This window comes from Megalops cyprinoides, chromosome 17 (genome assembly GCF_013368585.1).
Source record: "Megalops cyprinoides isolate fMegCyp1 chromosome 17, fMegCyp1.pri, whole genome shotgun sequence".
In the NCBI taxonomy this organism is placed as follows: Eukaryota; Metazoa; Chordata; class Actinopteri; order Elopiformes; family Megalopidae; genus Megalops; species Megalops cyprinoides.
The window spans coordinates 25067278-25088204 of NC_050599.1; the positions used below are offsets into that span (position 1 = coordinate 25067278).

General features: G+C 48.7%; 1 protein-coding gene across 1 annotated transcript in view; it reads right to left on the minus strand.

The window, feature by feature from the left end:
• The window catches only part of LOC118791968 (BTB/POZ domain-containing protein 7-like), a 57228-nt gene that overhangs the window by 20089 nt on the left and 16212 nt on the right, over positions 1-20927 (minus strand). Inside the window, exons 2-3 of the mRNA XM_036549566.1 lie at positions 8355-8564; positions 3643-4746 (exon numbers count right to left, since the gene is read on the minus strand). Coding sequence (XP_036405459.1) covers positions 3643-4746; positions 8355-8436 — 1186 coding nt within the window. The 5' untranslated portion in view covers positions 8437-8564. The remainder of the gene's footprint in view (positions 1-3642; positions 4747-8354; positions 8565-20927) is intronic.

Genomic DNA, 20927 nt, shown 5'->3' on the forward strand with positions numbered 1-20927 from the left:
ATCAACTTGGGTAGGTCTCCTTTTGATTGCTGACAGTACACATTTTATGAGAGGTTACTGAACATTTGGAATCTCAAAGCTGATAGTTACTAACATATCAGGAAAATAAAACTAGTGATTGTAGATATCAAAAAATACATTAGCCTACATATCTGAGAAAGAGGGCAATTCAAATATTAAGAAGACAAACACAATAAAGAAGCTAAGTTTAGCAGAGATTGTAAGGAAAATAAGAACTGCATACTGTTCATGCTGTTGCTGTTTGCTTATAACAAGCTGTTGCTGCAGGAGTTTCTCGATTAGTAGCTGGTAAGCCCGTCCAAATGGGGATACTTTAAAATCAACTTTAGATCAACTGTATCTACATGAGTACAGTTAACTAAATGCAAAAACTGTGCAAACCACATTTGTGAGAATCATATCTAATAAAATGAGATAGAATAGGAGCATTTTCTGATAAATAATCCCTCGGCATTCCCTATAACTGAATCTGAGCTGGCTGAGAAACTGCACACACTCCTGTCTAAGTAAGCCTATGGCCCCTGACAGCATCTTTAAGGAGATCCTGACACACAGCAGCTGCAATCTGCAGGAGGGTCTATTTGAAACTTCTGCTGATTGTGGACTGTTCACCTAAGTGAAAAAAAAATCAAGGGATAGTAACTGTCATCTCCAGAAACTGAGAAGATTCAACCCTGACATCTGTCTGAGCATTACTCTAGGTGGAGTTGTAAATGCGCATTTTAAACTGTACATTGTACAAAGTCAAACTTTTTTTAATCACCCACTAAAATGGTCATGACACTATATGATTACTTATATAGATATACAACAGCTTTAAACTCAAATTATTTTGCCCAAATCTAGTATGAGAAAATATTAAAAAAAAACTTTCAAAAAGAGAGAAGTCCTTTAGAGTGCATTTTACAGAAAAATCTTTTTAAACTTAAACTGGACTGGAACAATAGAACAGTGTTTATCAAGCCAGTGGATGGAGACTGGGGCTACAGTCCAACACTATTTAACATTCAAAGTCTTTACATAAGAAAGAAATCTGCACTTCCAAGTCCCCCTCTAAACAGCGCAGAATTTCCTCATGCCTGGCTATCACTGGCTGGAGGGGAGACTGGTAGAATGGAGCTACTGACGCAGTACTGTCAGCGAGGGGCCCTGGCAGAAAACATGACCCAAGACCCAAAAAAAAAAAAAAAAAAAAAGCTTTAGCAGGGATCGACATGTTTGTCCAAATGACAGAGTAACTTGGTATTTCAAGTTAAGAAAATAAAATGTTAAACCCTTCTGTAGACAATCTATGAAAATTTTCACAAAAGTAGTTTCTTATTCTGTGTCTGTTTTCATTTTGGTTACATTTTGTCACTTGGAGGTTATCTCATTCAAGGGAGCAAAATACATGTAAATAAGTCACAAGAAAAACAGTAAATACAGATACATGACAGACCACAATTTATGCACAGATAACTCTCGGGCGCTAGTGTGGATAAGATACAGTTTCCACTTTCCTGTTTTGAATTTCCTCTGTCTCACTGTACAACGGCAAATCGTTGTTGCATGTGATGTGACTCCTGCCTGCGCACTGGAGCGACGCATACAACCTCATTTGCATCATCCACTGAAGGCCAGGGTTAATGCAGGTGCCTGTATAGTGTCTTGCCCCACACAAAGACCCTTACTGACAGAAGTGTCTTTCTCTAAGTACAGGCAAATGTAATTCATTTGGGGAAACTGAGCAGTGTGTTCCTCTGTTTTCACTCTGCACCTGCAACACAACTGCAGGCTTGAGTTCACTTCATCTGTTTGTGGGTAGTAGGGAGGGGCTACGCTGCTGGGCGATGTACTTAACCCCGGCTTCCTCGCTTGATATCCAGCTGTGTAAATAGATAATATGTAAAAACTATGAAAACTGTCGGCTATGTACGTTGCTTTGGATAAGGCCATCTGCAAAGCAGCTGTAACGTAATGTACATTTTACAGTGAGAACAAACAAATTGGATGCTTACAGACAGCAGAATTATTCTGATTAACTGTGGCACGGTAAACAGCCTCTTCACAGCAAGTCTGAATGAACTCTGAATCTGCCAGCTATTTAGTCGGGGTTGCGCTCTGTAGCTGAATTATTGACCGAACACAAGCCCAGCAGCCGGAGGGGGGAGATGGGAAGGGAGCCACCTCCGCCTTAAGCAGAGTTCACAGCACAACCGTAATCTCCATCTGTGCAACTCAAGGGCACAAGCCCACGTCCCCTCCGATGGAAATCCCAGAAACCCCTGCCTCGTGCTGCAGTAACGTTGCGGCTCTCGGGTCCAAGCTTCTTCTCCATTCCGATTGCAGAGTGAGTAATTGCAGAGTGAGTCTAAGGCCAACTCCTCCTGAACAGCGCAGAGGCTGGTAAACATCGCCGCGTTTGTACCGAGTGAAACAGAAGCTCCTTTCCCTCTGTGAAACGCTCATGCACATGTGCCATCTGTTATGTAATGCTGGGCACAGAGCTTCTCCATGGTAACTTTGCTTTGTTTTTCGCGTGACCCCGTTTTGCTGCTATCGCGGCATTCTGAACACGCGGCGGACAGCGGCGAAACCGATTTTAGCACGTTATCACACCACACAAGACCCCCAGCCCAGGAGGAGAGCTTAGGGACTATTAGTCTTTTACAACTTAACACCGAAATCCATCTGCACCCAAGACCACAAGAGCCTCACTGGTGGGTAATGTCTCATCTTCACTAAGCACAGCCAATAATCCATTTTATGAAGGGAGTGCACTGAGTGGTCGAAAATCCATTCTCATACCCCGGAGCAATCACCTACTATGGAAAAACGGAGGCCATGATTGGACAAAGGGGCTCAGATCCAATAACCAATTCTCCAAGGGCATATCACACAGCTCCTAAAAGGCCCATATTTTACGCAGGTCCGCAATAAACAGACCAAGATGAAGACCGCTTCCTTTAAATATATTCACAGCCTCCCCGTCTCCACAGTCAGAGATATTTACATAAAATAATATATTTCATGAACCGATACATTACCCTGTTTGGAAAAGTCCTCTTTCAGATGGTGTTTACCGTTTCTACTTGCTGTTTGCCCTTCCTCTTAAACAAATGAAATAGTGGGCAATTTTGCTTGTGTGTATATTGCATTACACACGTCCGAGAGTTGAAGTGCTTTCTTTCTCACATTATGAATTATGGAGGAAATTATTACGTCTGAAACCCTCCTGTGTTAAATGGCCGATTCCAGCCAGCCTCAATTCCATATAGTGAGAAAAAAACACACACTCATAATGGCTTTGCTCATTGATGTGAAACATCTTGCTGCATTAGGATCTAAAACCCGGTATTCAATTACCAAGAATGAACAGCGCAAGCTGCAAATCTGATTACACAAAGCAAGACAGAGGGGTGAAGTGCAGAGGAATAGCATCGCTTTCACTACGTGTGCACCATTAGACATGTAGAATTCCAGCATTAATCACAGGAAGAGCTAAATGTGCTATGACACCCCCCAATCCCCAGCCCCCCCCCCACATACACACACACCTCGCCAACATATCCCTCAGCCTGACAGCTTGGAAATTAATTAGACTGTAAACAGTGTCTGCAGGGTGGGGAGGGGGGTTTGTACCTTGGGCCAGCATGCTGAACTCCAGGAAGAGGGCGATGTGGTAGAGCTCCATGGCCTCCTCGGTGCGGGTCATGCTCCCCTTCCCGGCCACCAGGGCCTGCACTTCCCCCAGGCTGCCAGTGGAGGCGCTGCTGCGCAGCACGAGGGAGAGGTCGACGGCGTCCGTGTACATGCAGTGCAGGATGACGCGGGCGTACTTCTTGGGGATGATGGACTCGTCCAGCACGATGCGGGTGGGCGCGTGCGGGACGCGGTCGGCGGGCTCCTCGCCCGCGCGGATCCGCCGCTGCAGTAGGTTCCGGAAGAAGGGCGATCGCGCCGACAGCAGGGCCTTGTGCGCCCGCAGCTCCTCCTCGGCCGGGGGCGGGGCCTGGCCGGAGGCCCCGCCCGCGCACCCTCCCCCCGCCCCGCCCCCTTCCGCCAGCTCGGCGTCGGACGAGAAGCTGAGCAGCGAGTCGTAGTAGCAGGTGTGCTCGCAGAGGGTGCGCATATCCGCCTCCAGGGGGCTGGGCGTGCCGAACTCCTCGCCCAGCCGCGCCAGGACGTCGGCGCGTTCGCCGGCCGCGCCCAGCTCGCCCGTGTACAGGTAGCGCAGCAGCGCGTCGAACATGGGCGCGTCCACGCCCGCCACGCCGCCGTCCATCAGGATGTCGGCGCCGCGCTCGGCGGGCGGCAGCAGCTTCTTGAAGAGCGGGCAGCGGGCGGCCAGCACGGCGCGGTGCACCGGGAAGCGGGCGCCCTGGAAGAGCAGCTGGGCGTCGGCACAGAGCCGCTGCTCGTACAGCGCCGCCAGGTCGCGCCGCAGCGTCCGGGCCTCGGGCCGCGCCAGGCCCGCCTGCAGGCTCAGCTCCTTGAGGGCGGCCGTGCCCTCGTACTCCTCCACCAGCGCGTTGACGTCGCGCACGTCCCAGCCCGACAGCAGCTCCCGCATCTGCCGGGCGTGGTCGGCCGAGCGGCTGGACTTGCGGCGCTTGATGAATTTCCTCTTGAGCGTGGCCAGGCCCGAGCTCTTCTTCTTCTTGTCCTGGGGCTTCTCCGGGCCCTGCTCCAGGCTGTAGAGCTTGGACTCGCAGCCATAGCCTTGCTGGGCGTAGGAGGTGGTCCCTGCGGGAAGCACAGCGCAGGGTCAGTCAGGGCGGTGATTAGTTCTCCCTGCACCTTGAGGCTTACCTTACCTGCTTTTGATGCTATTTGATGTCATGCTTGCTGTTTTATTTCTGCATTTTACAGCTATAATACAAATAAAGACTTTAATACTTTCCCCTAAAAACTATGAGAGGGCAGTACTGTGTGAACCACAATCAATTCATGGTAGACAAAGAAGGCAGGGGTGAAAATTGTGGGCAGTTTCACCCTGCCGTGTGTTGTACATCTTGACACAGTGATTGGGTGTGCATGTGTGCGTGGTATGTGAGGGTGTGAGCGCTCACGTGTGCATCTCTGTGTCTGTGTGTGTGTGCGCATGCATGACCACTTGTGCGTGTGTGTGTGTGTGTGTGTGCGCGCGTGTGTGTGAGCACAGCACGAACTCAGAGGCACCTGGACTCCGGCCAGCTAGAGCTGAGTGCTCCCTCTATGCATCATGACATTCCATGTGTGAATCATTTTTATTACAAACAACCCAGCCCCACACTTTCACAATTATCACATAAGCTTAACCGCTTGGCAAAAACGCAGGAATGTGCCGTAACCAATAAACAGTGGCTCACGGGTCTGGGCTCATTTAGACATCTTTACTGAATGAGCCAAGGCAAATCCCGACAGATAGAGACATGAAGCCTTCTCCTCGAAAGGCCAGGCTATAAAGAAAAGGGAACAGATATTATGGGACTATTATGATCCCTTGATCTCAAGAGGTGGCTCAGGCTTCCGAAAGTGGCGTCTAATAGATCAGAAGACAATTTAATCCAGATCCATCTTTCTTTGTAGAAACACTCTCCGGGGAGCCCAAAAAAAAAGAGAGAATTGCCGCAGCCTCATAAAGCGCGGTCATCAATAACACCTTTTGTTCTCTGGGGAATGATGAACAGTAGACTGGGCCTTTTTCTCTCAAAATGGAATTTAATCATTTCAGGCGATGAATAATTGCAATGTTCTACACAGGAAGAAGAAAAAACAATATAACATTTCCAGCAGAGGTACACCGTGTTAAAAGCCGACCCACTATTTTATTTCATATTTAGTATTTTATACTAAAAAACAATATATGAGGAGCAGTGTGATGTTATGTCGCTTTCACACTTGGTCCGTTTTGCGGGTCCGAACTCGAGTGCGGCGATTCCCCCCTGCCCCTGCCCACGTTGGTCTCCGTTCACATTACATTTCTTGGTTGCGAACCCTGGTCCGTTTACGTCGTCAACACGTAAGGAACGTGCAGCGTTTATTTGCCAATGTCGCTAGGCAACGACGCAAAAGGGAGGCAAAATGGAAAGGCACACTAGTTTTCTTATTCATCTTTTTGTTAATATGGTGTCAGCACCAAAATAACCGTGTTCGGCATTTTCACTATGCCATAAATGCGTCCCGCTGTCAGAGTGATGCGAGCTGCTCGGATAAGGAGATTTTTGCGGAGAAAGGCGGATACACGCATACCCTCAAGATGAGCGAACAGTGCGGCTACCTGCAGTTATTTCACGAATAGTTCTTAGATGCGACAAGCAAATAACAAATTACACGTCATCAATAGCATTTACTTCCTGGTTTTAGATCGGATAGCATTCACACCAAATGCGAACCGCACTGGAGTCAAGTGAACCGTACCACAGGCCGCCGTTTTCTGGAGGACTCGGGTACGGTCCCTGGTGCTCACTCGAGCTCGGAAAACAGCGTTCACATCAACAAAATGAACCGAACTAACGGCTCAAGCGGACTCGGGTCCGCACCAAAAGCTCTAGTGTGATAGCACCCTGACAGAGTTTGGGCATCTGAATATTTCACTCTGTAAAAAGTGAGTGTAATCAATGAATTCATCGTAACTACTGTGTGCTCCTCCAAGCTGAGGTGCCTTTGTGTTAGTGGCTAAGCTATCAGCAGCCTGAACTGCATATCTGTTCCACATACACTTTATTTATCCCAAAGTAAGAGCATCAGATGGCCACATTGGGAAGGGTGCTTTTCAGAGGAGGTCTGCGTGTTCTTTGCTTGATCTGTGTTGTATTGCTGTTTCTACTTTCTTTCAAGCAAACGCGGGGCCATTTTGTTACAACGCACGCCATGACTAAACCGAATCACGGCAGCCAAGGTGCACCAGGCTCTACAGGTTACCTACCGGCTGCAGCTGGTTGCAGGAGTTGGGGTATGCCAGAGCTTCTCCTCTTAGCTGGCCAACTGAACCGGGCATTTACTGGGTGTGTCTGTGCTGAAGCAGCAGCAGAATGTAAATGTAACACCTATCTTCATTGTCACTCTGGATAAAAGCGTCTGCTGGATGTTAAAAATGTGAATGTAATGTTAAATGATGATGTTGAGCGCCGCTTTGCATACGAGCATCCGCTAAGTGACAGAATGTAAATGTACATGGAAATGATACTGACTGCCTATTGAACTTAACGTTTAAATGTAGATGGCCTGTCTGACTGGATTCTTGCACCTTATGCCTTATGTACAGTATATATGCATGACAACAGTCATAATTGTTGTTGTAATTGCTTGCTATTGTTCTTTGTTCAGACACGCACTCCTGGGGGTAGTAGCTGAGAATGCTGCCTCTTTTAGGTGAAGTACTTGTCTAGTTACAAGCAGCTTCGCTCCCTATATAGCATGCAACGAGATGGAACACCATGAGGCAACACAAGATTAGCAGATGTGCAGTCCTAGAGACTTACTTTCCAGTCTGAAGTTTTGAATATGTTATAATAGTACTACGTCAGACCATTGCTAATCTTTCTGAATCCTGGTCCAATCACAATCACTAAATGTTTCTCCCTGCCCCTGCCCAGAGGCAAATGACTGACAGGATAACAACCAATCAGACACTTAGTGCAGAATACAAGCACATAAATATGTGAGTAAATGTGTCAGCACGACCCTTTCCAGATGAGGGGTCCTGGCACAGTGTGTAAAGGGTCGGCTAACTCAACACCCACCCAGCATCCGCAAGAACATGGGCGTGGACGCTGAGCTAGCCGCTTTTTTAGCTGTGTTCGAGCGGAAAGAACAGCACTGTAAGCTGCAAAATCAATCAAACCGACACCTACAACACCGCTGGCTCAAGCCAACCGTTCAAGCATTCGGGTTTTCTGTCATTTCTGAAAAGAAGAAAAAAATCACCAACACAAAAACCAAACAATTGTATTTACTACAACTGTGTACAAGACAGGTACAGAAGAAGCCAATTCAGCTGTTTCTGTGCCCTCTGTATTGTACCCTCAATAAATTACCTTGCTCATGTGATGCCGATTCTTCTGCTTGGCCCCTGGGATTGCTGCTTGCAGCTATATTTGTAGTTTCATCTTCCTGTTTGTGTGTGTATTTATGTGTGTGTGTTTGTGCTTAAGTGAGCATGTGTGTGAGAGAATGTGTGTGTGTTTATGTTTGTGTGTGTGTGTGTGTGTGTTTGTGCCTGTGTGTGTGTGTGTGTGTGTGTGAATGTTGGGTGGTGTGTGTGTGTGTTTGAGCGCTTCAGTGAGCAAGTGTGTGGACAGGAACAGCTGTAGTCGTGCAATCAGAGGTGAAAGGGCACAGGTGAATGCGCGGACGAAGCGAGCGCCTACCTATGAGGGTGTGCTGAGCCGGCGAGCTCCCCCCAAAGCGAGGGGAGCAGGAGTTGGGGTAGCTGGAGGCGCTGACGCCCATGTCGTGTGGTTCAGTGGGTCGGCCGGCGCCGCCCCTGCTGCATGGCCTGGCCCTGCTTCAGCTGTCGGCCCCGCCGCTCCGGGCCCGCTGCTCCCACGCCGCAGACGCCAGAGTCCCGCCAGCCATTCCTGCCAAGGACACAGAGGATCATGGGAACTCAGCTACGACCTGCTTCTTACTCTGTGGAGATTTGACTGCGACAAGCTTGGGACTGCTGAAACCAGTATACTGTGGGGAGAGCAGGAGTCAATCCCACTTCCTCAACTGATGCAGTTTTATCCCTCTGGGCTGGCTAATCATTACCCAGCAGCCCTCGACATGGAATGTCCACATGAGCTGCTAGTTGGTCTGATTTCTCTGTTTTTTTCCTCCCCTGCCTTCCCCGTCATTTATGTGCTGTAACATGGAAAAAAATACTGGACAAGAGACATTGACATGAACTTTTGTCCTAGTGGTGGTGGAGGGGAAGAGAGAGGGTTCCATCTAGCTTGGCTGTCACCGGAAACACCAGATATTTATTTTAACCAATAGAATGCTTAAACTTTTAGATGCTGTTGAAGAGTGGGGCCAGTGAAGGAGGTCCTCTGACTGCGGGAAGAAAGAATCCGCTCCCAGACCCTGGTGTTTGTGTGTAATTTTAGTTTGAATTAATGCAGCCAAATATGATCAAAGTGAGCCAGCACCAGACTCAGGAGGTGACAGTATTACACCAGCTCTCCTGGAGTAATACAACAACACAACGACAGACACAACCTTTTTAAAAAGCTGCGATTCTAACGTCGGCCCGCATAAGATCCGCTTCCGAGCGCTTGTGAAGCGGTCACCTGCAAATTTCAAGCAGATGTCCCGGGACGCTTGCGTTGGGGGAGAGCCCCGCGGCTCTTGTCGTCGGGCCGACACGGCGGCAAACAGAAACAAAAGGAGAAAACAGCGGGGGTTCGAATTTCATGGCGCAAAACCGCGACTACCAACCTCTGCCGGCACCCCGTGTGTTTGTTTTGGCTGTTTGTCTGGAGCGGTTTCCTCTGAATGTCTAACTTCAGCGTCTTGCGTTTGAAGTCACTGACTGGAATGCAGCCTATAGCTGATGGGAAAAATTAAAAAAAAAAAGAAATAAGGCAAAAAGAAACCCTGCAGTGGCGGCAAGACCGTGTCGGCTTACCTCTCATCAGCGCTGCTGTCGGAGAGCCCTACATGCTAACCTTGGACTAAGAGAAACCTAATGACTGAAATTTAACATTATGCTGGAGCCAAACCAAAACAGAAATAACATGCTGGGAGAAATAACACAACTGTTATTGGGTTTTGTCCTCTGAACAATCATTCCTCTGAGCCTCGCAACCAAATTGCAAGCCGACATCATTTGACCACTTTTCACCAGTCGTCAGACTTCCCTGACTGTGGGCTCATTTACATACTAATGACTATAGACAAATGTGCACACCTGGATACCTTTTGGGAAACTTAAAAAGGCACCGATGATTGGATCTGTGAGAATCAGAACACTTGGTTTCACTACAAGCTTTAAAGTGATTTCTAGGACCAATGGAGTCTATGGGTCTACATGCTTAATTACCATTGTATGGTGTGCAGATGACCACTTTAAGATGACAGCCTTTGTGCAGCCTTTAAATATGCAACTCTACTGTCCGCGGTGAACCTGACAGCTTCAGAGGATGGAGGCGGACAGAGAGCCTCCTGTCTAGTTTCATTAACTGGACAGAGATGTAAAACAGTCTGTTAAATAATGTCAATTCCAGTAATAACCTCAGAATGTGGTCATGACTACAACACACAGCGCTGAGTACAGAGAAGTTTTCTGCTTGCTGAGGTCCCAACTAAATTTCTACTTGCTGTGGTACACTAAATTACCGCAACACATCTACCCCCCTTGTGGAGGTCTCAGACACATTTGTTTGTGTAACACAATGTGGGATGGATTGCAGTGCAGAAACAAGCCACAAAGCAGTCTAAATAATACAAGGCACAGCACACCATCGGCTCCAACTACTCCAGCTACTTCCAATCTCTGACACTGAGCCTGCAGACTTTTCTTCAAGACTGTTCATCTCAAACGCGGCTGTGGCTGGAGATTCTGGTCTCAAAAAAAAAAAAGAAACAGGAAGTGGGCTGCTCTCCCCTGAAAATACCATACTTTGGAAAACCATAAAATCCCCCTACAGCGGTGTTTCCGCACCCATCTATTCATAGAAGGGGAAAAAAAGCAGCATCTGATAAAGTGACAGCATTAAACAGGACACAGCCGTTACGGATGACAGCGTGTAGGCCGGCGTGCCACAGAGAGTAACGCTCATATCGGCGTCTGAAGCGGGGCCTGTCCGCTGCGATGAGTAACGGAGAAGCGGGGGGGTGGGCGGCGCTGGCCCACAGGCAGGGGCGATGTGGAGGAAGATGAACCTGCGAAAAGGCTTTTAACTCGTGCCGAGCTCCCTGTGCTGCTGAGAGCCCCCCAGCAGGCAGGGGCTGATTAGCAACGACCCCGCCGCTGAAACGGCACAAGCGGACTGCAATTCGGAGGGAAAAAACGGCAGCTATGAGCCTTTTTGGGATGAGGCAGAAGCCTCCTCCTGAGTCGGTTCAGCCTATTATTTGTCCTCTCCCGCTGGTCCCCCGTTATTCCCCCCACTCCTCCCCATTGCATCGTGGGGCCCGGCGTCTTGCCGCTTCATTCTGTCAACACCCCGTCATCGCCGGAGCCTGGCAGAGCATCAGATTCGTTTGGTCGGAAAACATCTGCTGTCTTCAGAGCTCAGGTGGAGGAGATGCTGGAGGGCGGCGTTCTCGGCTTTCTCTCGCACGCGTGTCCCCGCGTGGGTGACGGCACGGCGGGATGCGACACACACCTGACATCAACACCGGTATCCGCACGGATGCACCTACGGTCCTCCTCCCTCCTCCTCTTTCAGCTCTGCCGCTCTGAGTGATCGGCGCAGAACTGGCCATTTTATGGCGCCCTCTCTGAATGAGCGCGCTGGAGTCGATCTGGACGGCATTCTGAGCGACTGTCGCTTCCTCCGAGTTGCAATGAGCGCAGCAGACATTCTCTTCACTGAGGTTTGCTCTAAACTGATGGAAAGTCAAACACACACCAGACTGTTTGCAGTCCTTAAGTTGTGCTACATCTAGTCAGCAAAGCAACATTACTGTCAATCTTACGAGTTAGGTGTAGATACATTCTCTTTTCAGTCTCATCCTTCCAGACCAAATAACTTCATGATCCTTTATATGCACAGTGATATGTCTTAAAGACATGCAGACGGGCCCGTCAGACAGGTAGAGTGGAAAGCATGCAAAAATCAGGCTCCTCTGTGTAGACGGCACACTCCTCTCCCAAGGCAGCAGGGAGTCCGTTTAGCCCCAGGAGTGGTTCCGCGCAGGGACGACCGCGCCTGCTCTTATGGGCCGCCGGTCGTGGGAACCTCAGGAGAAACCCGGCAGGGCTCAGCTAATTTAAAGCAGGCCTTGAAAACTTTCACTCTCAGAGAGGTCATCTCATGCTTGAGCCTGTACTTTCCCTTCAACAGACAGGCCCCTGTTTTGCAGGGGAAAGCCTAACCTGGCAAACAATTCCTTTGAGTTTGGCGGGGGGGGGGGGCTGCTTTTGGGCTGTGCCCAGAGAGAATGTGCCTCCCGGCGCTGGGCGTGCCAGCCGTGACAGGCGGGGGCCCCCCCGCCCTCAGATTTAATCAGGCCCCGCGATCGGCCCTGAGGCACCGGGACCGCAGGGGCGCAGTCATCAGAAGAGCCATATTCATACATGTGTCCTTTTCTGGAGACGCTCCTCGCAAATCTCTGTGGGAACGGCAGACAGGAACAAAAACAAAGCTAAACAAGGGGGACCACACGCCCGCACACAGACGCACACACACACGCACGCAGAAGACACAGGGAGGGCGGCCGACGTCACGGATGAAAAGAAGTGGAACACTGGTTTATGTGACATTAAACAAGGCGCTTCAAAGGAGGGGGAAATGAAAGGAGAGCAAGGCGGGGGGAAGGCGGCGTCTTTATCGCTCAGACGAAAGCGGCGTGGGCTGCTCCAGCGGCTGCAGGCGGCGGCTCTCGGGCTCTGAGGCTCTGAGGCAAACTGGAGGCTGCGCCAGCCTGCACAGGGAACACCTCAACAGAAACGCACACGACCAGCTCGGCTCAGACGAGACAGATCTGGACCACACCAGCTGGGTTTCCATTTAACAAATAATCCCATTCATCAAATAATACAATTCAATTAGGCATAATGAAGCACTTCATCTATTCCAAGGACGGAAGAACCGAGACACCTCATGCATCTCCATCAATTTTGTGGAGAGGAAACGTTTTATATCTGAGAAGAATCCTGCTCTGTACAATCTTCCTCTTTGAGCTTAAAAGGACTCTTGAGTTCTGCTATTGTAACCGACTTCCAGGAAAAAAAGGACATTCTGACACCCACTTTAATTGGAAGGCCCAGTGCTGGGGAAATAAATCACAAAGCAGGGCATTCATTTTGCAGAGCTGCGCTTTATTATAATGGAATGAGAAACTGCTTTCGCTTTTTCAACAATGCCCAGTGAGGCCTGCTTACCAAAGCGGATTTTATGCCTCCGTGTGGAACGAATCCCCTCACACTCAAAACCAAGGCCCCTCCCACTCAAAACAAGACACACCCACTCAAAACCAAGGCCCCTCCCACTCAAAACAAGACACACCCACTCAAAACCAAGGCCCCTCCCACTCAAAACAAGACACACCCACTCAAAGCCAAGACCCACAAGACTAGACAACACAAACAACTAACTGAGCATTCAGTTACCATTAGCATTTCAATTTCATCGAAAAGGAGCTTAAAATCAAAACAACAAAAATGATAGATTTTTTCCCTGGAAGAAGTCAATACCTATTTGAAAATAAGCCGGGGTAACTGAGTTGTTGTGTTAGCACAGCACCAAACAAATGGTCATTCAACAGTTCTTACCCGACAAAATGACCGCTCTGGATGTCCAACCAAATGCTTTTCAGGGGGTTTACTTTCCCAAAGAACAAACGAAGGTACTTTGCAAAAACATGAGCCCTACAGAGGACCTCCAGCCTTTCCTATTCATTGTTATATTCATGTCCGTATTCAATAATCACATTTAGCAGAATGCATTTATTTTATTTAGAGAGTGCCACTGTTTTCACAAACCTTACTTCATAGCAACAGCCCACTGAAGTCCCCAGCCGGTAGTGGGCTGTGGGATTCTGAGGCTGCAGATGGCATTAAACGCGGCAGGGCCGCACGTTAATATCCGCGCGCCCATCTGAGCCATGCTTTTAATGTGCTGCTTAGGAAATCTGTCATGTACAGTAGATAAGCTCAGAGCGCATTACTGCGCCGGGGAACAGCTGAACCGTGGCAGCGCATTACTAAACAGCGATCAGTCACTTAATCAATCATGTGCAGGTCGATGGACCACTTCATCTCCGGTGCATTAAGGAGCTCACGGGAGTGGGGACGGGGGTTCATTTCTGACATCAGCGGCGCAAGAGCGGCTCTCGTCTCCTCTTTCGCTGGCGTCCTTCACACGTAATTAGCGGCGGCAGAGTTGGGTTTCTCCGCGCTGAGGGCTCCGGCGTGACGTTCGGAGAGGGGCGACCTCGAGCCTCGTCAAGGTCACGGGCCGCTCTGACGGGCCCACCGGGAGACGCAGCAACAGGGACATCGAGCTGGCAGAGCACTGATGACAGCCATTGTTCATCGCTCCTGTTTTTCCAAGCACAGTCAGTACTGAGCAAGCAGGCAGAGCACGCCAACTCCTCTCCTTTCTCCATCTGCCTCTCTCTCTCTTTCTCTCTCTCTCTCTCTCTCGCTCCGTCTCCTTTTTGCAGGAGTCGCTTACTGAAATGTTCCACAGCGACTGACCAAACAAACTGTGCGGGCAAGGTGCCATGGCTCACTCTGCCCGCAGAGAAAAGACGGGCGTAATGCAATGAAAATGTCACCCAACAGTCGCAGCAGCCGTGGTGCCATTTCATTCGCACATTCTCACCTGAAGAAATAGCCACACTACACTTCTGCTGAGAAGCATCTGATTGGGTAAAATGCTGGTGCCGCACGTGTCCAACACAGAGTGTAAGAGATGCAGACATAAAGCAACTCCCTCTCAATGGAGGTACATGCATGTGTTTCCCCAAGATCTGGGATTGCTACTGCAGTCCTCTGTCCTGCTGATCATCACTATAGTATTGGAGACCAGCCGAGTGCCTGATCACAAATGTCAATCTTCCCACCACCGCATGCCTACACTCACTGTGCTGCTCCCTCTAACGCACATTAAAGAGCCACGCATACGCTCTTATGTTAAGACTCTGGAGGAGAGCCTTACTCTAAATGTTCATGTTGATAAGGATCCTTCTATTTCAGTTGCTACTTTTCAGTAACTGAGCTCACTTTAATCACTGCATTCTCCAACGGTATAACTGCCCAATTGTAATTGGCATTGTCTTTAATCATCTCACGTGGCGTTGTCATTGTGTGAGCCAGCCGTTGGTTAAGAAGCTTCAGCTCGGCATAGTACATACAGCTGTGTGGCGGGTGCTAGGGCATAGTACATACAGCTGTGTGGCGGGTGCCAGTGCATAGTACATACAGCTGTGTGGCGGGTGCCAGGGCATAGTACATACAGCTGTTTGGCGGGTGCCAGGGCGTAGTACATACAGCTGTGTGGCGGGTGCCAGGGCGTAGTACATACAGCTGTGTGGAGGGTGCCAGGGCATAGTACATACAGCTGTGTGGCGGGTGCCAGGGCATAGTACATACAGCTGTTTGGCGGGTGCCAGGGCATAGTACATACAGCTGTGTGGCGGGTGCCAGGGACCTGTTTAGCAGCACTGTTTCAGCAGTTTAGCTGTGTGCTCAGGCTGGCTTTTGTTTTGTTTTGTTTTTTTTTTTTGCTTTTTAAAAGACATTTTTCCCCAAAGTTTTGCCCCTTCTGATCACTTTTTTGTAAGAAGCGTTAGTCAGCTTCTTAACAGACACAAACCTTTCACACTCTCAAACCTTTCAGAAAAGGATGACATAAACCCCACAGCCCAATGCAGCACACACAGAAAAGTTGGATTGTTACAGAAACGTTATATATTGAAGGGGAAAAAGTAGGTCAATTTTCTTTCCTCAAAGTTGTATTTCTTAAAGTTTGATTGAAAATCCCCTGCAGGAGTTTTTGAAGCGGCATCTACTTCCCCAGTTCCAAATGCAGGGAAAGCCAGGCTGAATTAGGCAGATAAAGAGGCCCGTGCAGTTACACGGTTAGTTCCACACCGCTCCACGGAAGCACACAGACGCCATCCTTCATGCTACCAAAAGCAGCGCCGCTCAAACTGCTTTCAAATGCTTCATTTTCCAATTATGAGCAGAAAAAACTTCAGGCAAACTGCTCATTACTCGATAGCAAACAGTGGCCCCTCAGTGTAATTAATGCGCTATCAGCGATATCAGCTCACAGTAAATGAGACACAAACAGGCTTTGCATAAATTTCCCTTTTCATTCTCTGCTTGTTCCCTGCCTTTATTTTTTAAGGGCATTACTCACACTTGTCCCATTCCCTCATTATGCTAATGAACGCATGTGGTTTTTTCACCCATTACTTCACACAAAGAACCAATGAGGATGCCTGGTTTAACACAGTTGGGCAATCGTCTTCCGCCACGTCTAAAAAGGGACCCTTGCTGTCTGTAATTCTGGGCATTGCTGAACACTATTCCTGTAATAAGGATCCTCATTGTCTCTAATTCCGGGCAGCTGAATGTCACTGCTGAATGCCAGTCCAACGCAGTTTTTAAGAATTTTGGAAATGATACAATGACAAAAACCTACTGCGTTAGCAAACACACACACACACACACACACACACACACACACACACACACACACACACGCACAGTAAAAACACAGAGGCGGGCACGTGGGGGCTGAGACAGGCGTTTTGCATGAACTGCTTGAACAGCACAGCGCAGAGGTCACACTCAGGCCTACACGGCCTACTGCTTACGAGCACCGCATGGCTGCAGCTCACGCTAAAAATACACATGTTCCTAACGTGCCCCACCTTCTCAGGGCATGAGGAGGAGGACAAATAAGCCTAATCAAAGCAGGCCCGGCGCTCCCACGACGCGTTCCTCCGCTGCTGTACACACAGCCAGCGCGGGGACATCTGTTCTCCCACCTGCTGCCAGCCCACAGCCCGGGACCACACGACAGCAGCTATCGGCTACGCGTAATGGCACTGCTCTCACGGGAGGAGCAGATGAGGAAACGAATCTCACTCCATTAAAAAGGCGCACCTCGGGTCCTTTCACGGACCCGGGGAAGCTGTTGTGGTTGGATATACCAAGTGTTCATAAAGCGGCCCCGTTGGCCGCCAGCTACGCACTTTCACTCAGAGTTAATTTTCCAACAATTACCTACGGACCTTTTCCAGGAGGCTTAATGAAATTTCAAGGTTCTGTGCAATCGGACACACGTTAAATGGTAGAGAATGTACTGACAGGCACTTTGAGAGCAGCACTATGGGTATGTTAGTGTGCGTTAGTCACTTACACCTCCACCGGCTGGCCAGATGCCGAGGCCAAAATTCACGAATCCCAACTGGCACACCATACTGCAGACTTGGATCGCCATCCGTATATTTCTGCTTAAACTGCTTGCTTCCTTTTTTTTTTTTTACACAAATACCTCCGGATTTGGGCTGAGCACTTTTCTGACTTTTGTTTTCGGAATGAGGAACGACCCTGGTTTCAAACCTGGGGTGTGGGAGTGGGAGGGAGGAAGTTCCGGCAAGACCTGTGCCGCCCTCCTTTGTCTGTTTTACAGCCGGTCTCCCGGGGATTCACGAATAAACTACCTGCCATCACATCCCATTAAACCAGGTCACAATCCATCAAGGCCTTGCTCCCGTTCCTCTGGCTGTATGACAACCCCCTCGGCCAAAAATTTCAGCTGATTCCTTTGTTTTTTTTTTTTACTTTGGATTTGGTCCAAGTGATGCACAATTTTTTGAGACCGGAACAGACACAACCCCCACCCCCCCCCCACCCCCTTCCTCCTCTGCTCTCCCCTCCTCCTCCCCAGAAGACAGCTCTCTGGTCTGGGAAACTCCGAAGTTTCCAGAAGCCTCTGAGACCGGTCCAGCTGCCTCTTACCAACAGCGTCTCCTGTCATCGCCACTGATGAGGGCCGGGCGACATCGCCATGGCTCCGACCGCCGCTTACAGAGGGTAGCGCACAGGAAGCGTTACTCCTACTCAGAGCCGCGTCTTGTCGCGGGGGAGATAACATCTGCACGAGCGCTCGAGACTGCGAGAGCGGACACGGGCGAGACATGCTGGAATGTTACGCACGCTCCGCCACAGATCACCTGCCCGCCCGAGAGAACACTGACACAATAAGATATTAGAATGAGAGAAAAAATGAACTGATCACCAAAATGAAACTTTGGTGAAAAACAGGCACAGTGAAAGCACTGCTTGGCTGGGCCATGGCTGGAGTTGTTCTGCCGCTGTGGGGATTTCTGAGTGATGTCACAGTTAAAAATGAATAACCCAACTTTGTCTAAAAATAAGCAACGAATATGATTCATCCTGTACAGGTGTCAAAGTCAATGAGCTGTGAAGCACACTTCAACCGCAGATGTGTAAAACAAGCTTCTGCTGGTAGTAGGGGTGTGCAAAAATGAAAGATTAATCGTTTTATAAAATTTGTCCGATTCGATATCGATCTGTAAAATTTATGGATCCATCTTTTAGGCTTAAATGCATTTTTTTCTGGTTTTTAAGGTTCATTTCCGCAGTGGTTAAACACAGCCAGAGAATTAAATAGATGGGCTCTGCCATAACCTAACTATCGAATTAAAGGCAATTCAATTGCTAGCCCCCCCCCATTAGATGTTGCTCTCGTTTAACTTTTAATGTTTAACGACCTGTGAACACAGAGGAAAACCTGTTACATCAATTTTTTTTTACTGTGATGCAACCTCTCAGTGTTCACCCTGGCTAATGCAAGCTCCCTATCGCCTTCCCGCATGAAAGCTGACGTGTGGAACCACTTTGGATTCCATAAGCTTGACACTGGCACTGCAGATAAAAGCAAAGCAATATATAAGATTTGCAACTCTGAGGTGACATACAGCGGTAACACAACAAACCTACGTAGCCATTTAACAAGACATCACCCGGATGTGCTGGTGCTAACCCCACAACCAGACGGGCAGCGGATAATCGAGATGGCGTTTTCAAACAAAATTCCTCACAACTCACCTCGTGCATAAAATATCACCGAATCAATTGCGATTTTCATTTGCAAAGACATACGGCCCTATAGCGTTGCGGAAAACGAGGGATTCTGTAACAGGCTCAATGTGCTGGAGCCACGCTATGCCATCCCAGGCCGTAAACAGATGAGTGAAGTCATAATCCCGCGGCTGTACGGGAAGCTAAAGAAAAGCATTTCTCTATCCCTACAATCAGCGGATAGGGCGGCTCTCACATGGGATGGGTGGACTTCAAGGAGTCAAGACTCCTATATCACAATTGACTGTCACTACATAGGGTGATGACTGGGTTCCCGTGTCAAACGTGCTGCAGACCAGGGCCATGCATATCAGCCACACAGGGGCAAACATATCCCAGTTGCTGTCAGAGGCCTTGGACAAATGGGGCCTCACTGATGAGGATCCGGTCATTGTGTTAACGCTGCGAACACTGTCCGCGCAGCGGAGATGATGGAGCTGCTCCATGTCGGGTGTTTCGCTTACACCCTCTGAACCTGGCCTCAGAAGCTGCACCGAAGCTTCCAGCCATTCCGCGCTTGGTCAGGCGTACTGTCACGTTCTTTCACAGGAGCACCGAGTTACGTTTTGAAAGAGAAAGAAGCGTTGCTGAACCTGCTCTGCCACAAACTGAAAATGGACGTAGTGACCAGGCGGAACAGCGCGCTGGATATGCTGGAGAGATTCCTAGAGCAGCAGCCAGCTATCTCGGCTGCGCCGCTTTCACACCGAGGCCCGCCGGAGCGAAAAGGATCTCTGCAATCTCACAGAGGCAGACATAACAGCGGCAGAGGACACCGCTAAAGCTAAACGTCCAGCGAAATCAGCTACACTGGCGATGTCCGAGGAGACCTCCCCTGCTTTATCTGTGATTGCCCCTTTGCACTCTCGAGGAGATGCGTCACTGCAACGGTGATTCCACTGCTATTAAGGATCTCAAACGTGCCGCGCACAATGACTTGAGGTTCAGGTACGTTCAGGAAAACAACGATCATCCATTAACCCTTTCGCATGTAACTTATTTTATGCTATGTAGTGCGCATGTTACGTTACATGGTTTGTTATGTTTTCTTTAGCGCTGTTAAGCTTCTCACCACCGCATTTGCTATATTTTTTTAATGCTAAATCACCGTTTCCTGAAAGCTAAAATTAGCTAGAATTTTTCCAATCTTGTGTTCTAATCGCACCGGTTTTGGCATACATGCGAAACGGCACATCACACTGGTGTCACCGTACGCAGGAAAGGGTTAAATTTATCTTGAGTGACAGCAGATTAGGATACATTATGATTAAAATGTGTGTATGTGGTGTGTTGATGATGCTGTAAAATGATTCCAATGTGCTTGTCTAATCTCTGAAGATATGCAAACTTGAAGGAAAAGTTGTATGTTGCGTCTGCCCCGGACCCTCGTTTCCAAGACCCTTCCTTTTGCCTCTGTTGAGGACCACGAGGACACATTTACCAGGTTGATCAGTGAGACTGCCTCTCTCGGGAACTATACCCATGTGTTCCTCAAATAAAAAGATTTTGGTAATCAAGCCTTTGTCCTTTTCTTTATTGGTTTTCACAATTTATTTCCAGTGATTCTGCATTTGCAAATGTGTGGACCCTTTAGAGCAGCGTTTCTCAAACCTCTCCTGGAGTACCCCCTGCCCTGCAGGTTTTAGATCTCTCCCTGCTCCAACACAGCTGATTCAAATGATCAGATTGTTATTAAGCAGCTTCAGGAGTTCATAACGAGTGGATCATTTGAATCAGCTGTGTTGGAGCAGGGAGAGATCTAAAACATGCAGGGCAGGGGGTACTCCAGGAGAGGTTTGAGAAACGCTGCTTTAGAGCTACTGTATATAGTATTTCATATCTCATTCCTATCAAATCAATATCAGATCAGAATCAAATCGAATCGGATTGAATCGAATCGTTAGCTTGTGAATTGTAATCGAATCAAATCGGGGCATCTGTGCCAATACCCAGCCCTAGCCAGCAGCGCGCAAAACTTCAAACAGGAGCAACCAGGAACGTTTTTCCAGCATATCAGGAGTCGTTTTATAAATAACATGGCTTAAAACCAATAAATCATCAGAAGCCAGGTATCAGCTCCCTGCGTGACTGACAGCGCTTTCACCCAACAGCTTCTTGTGACAGACGCAGCTTTTAAAACTTCCAAGTCAAGCAATAACTCCCA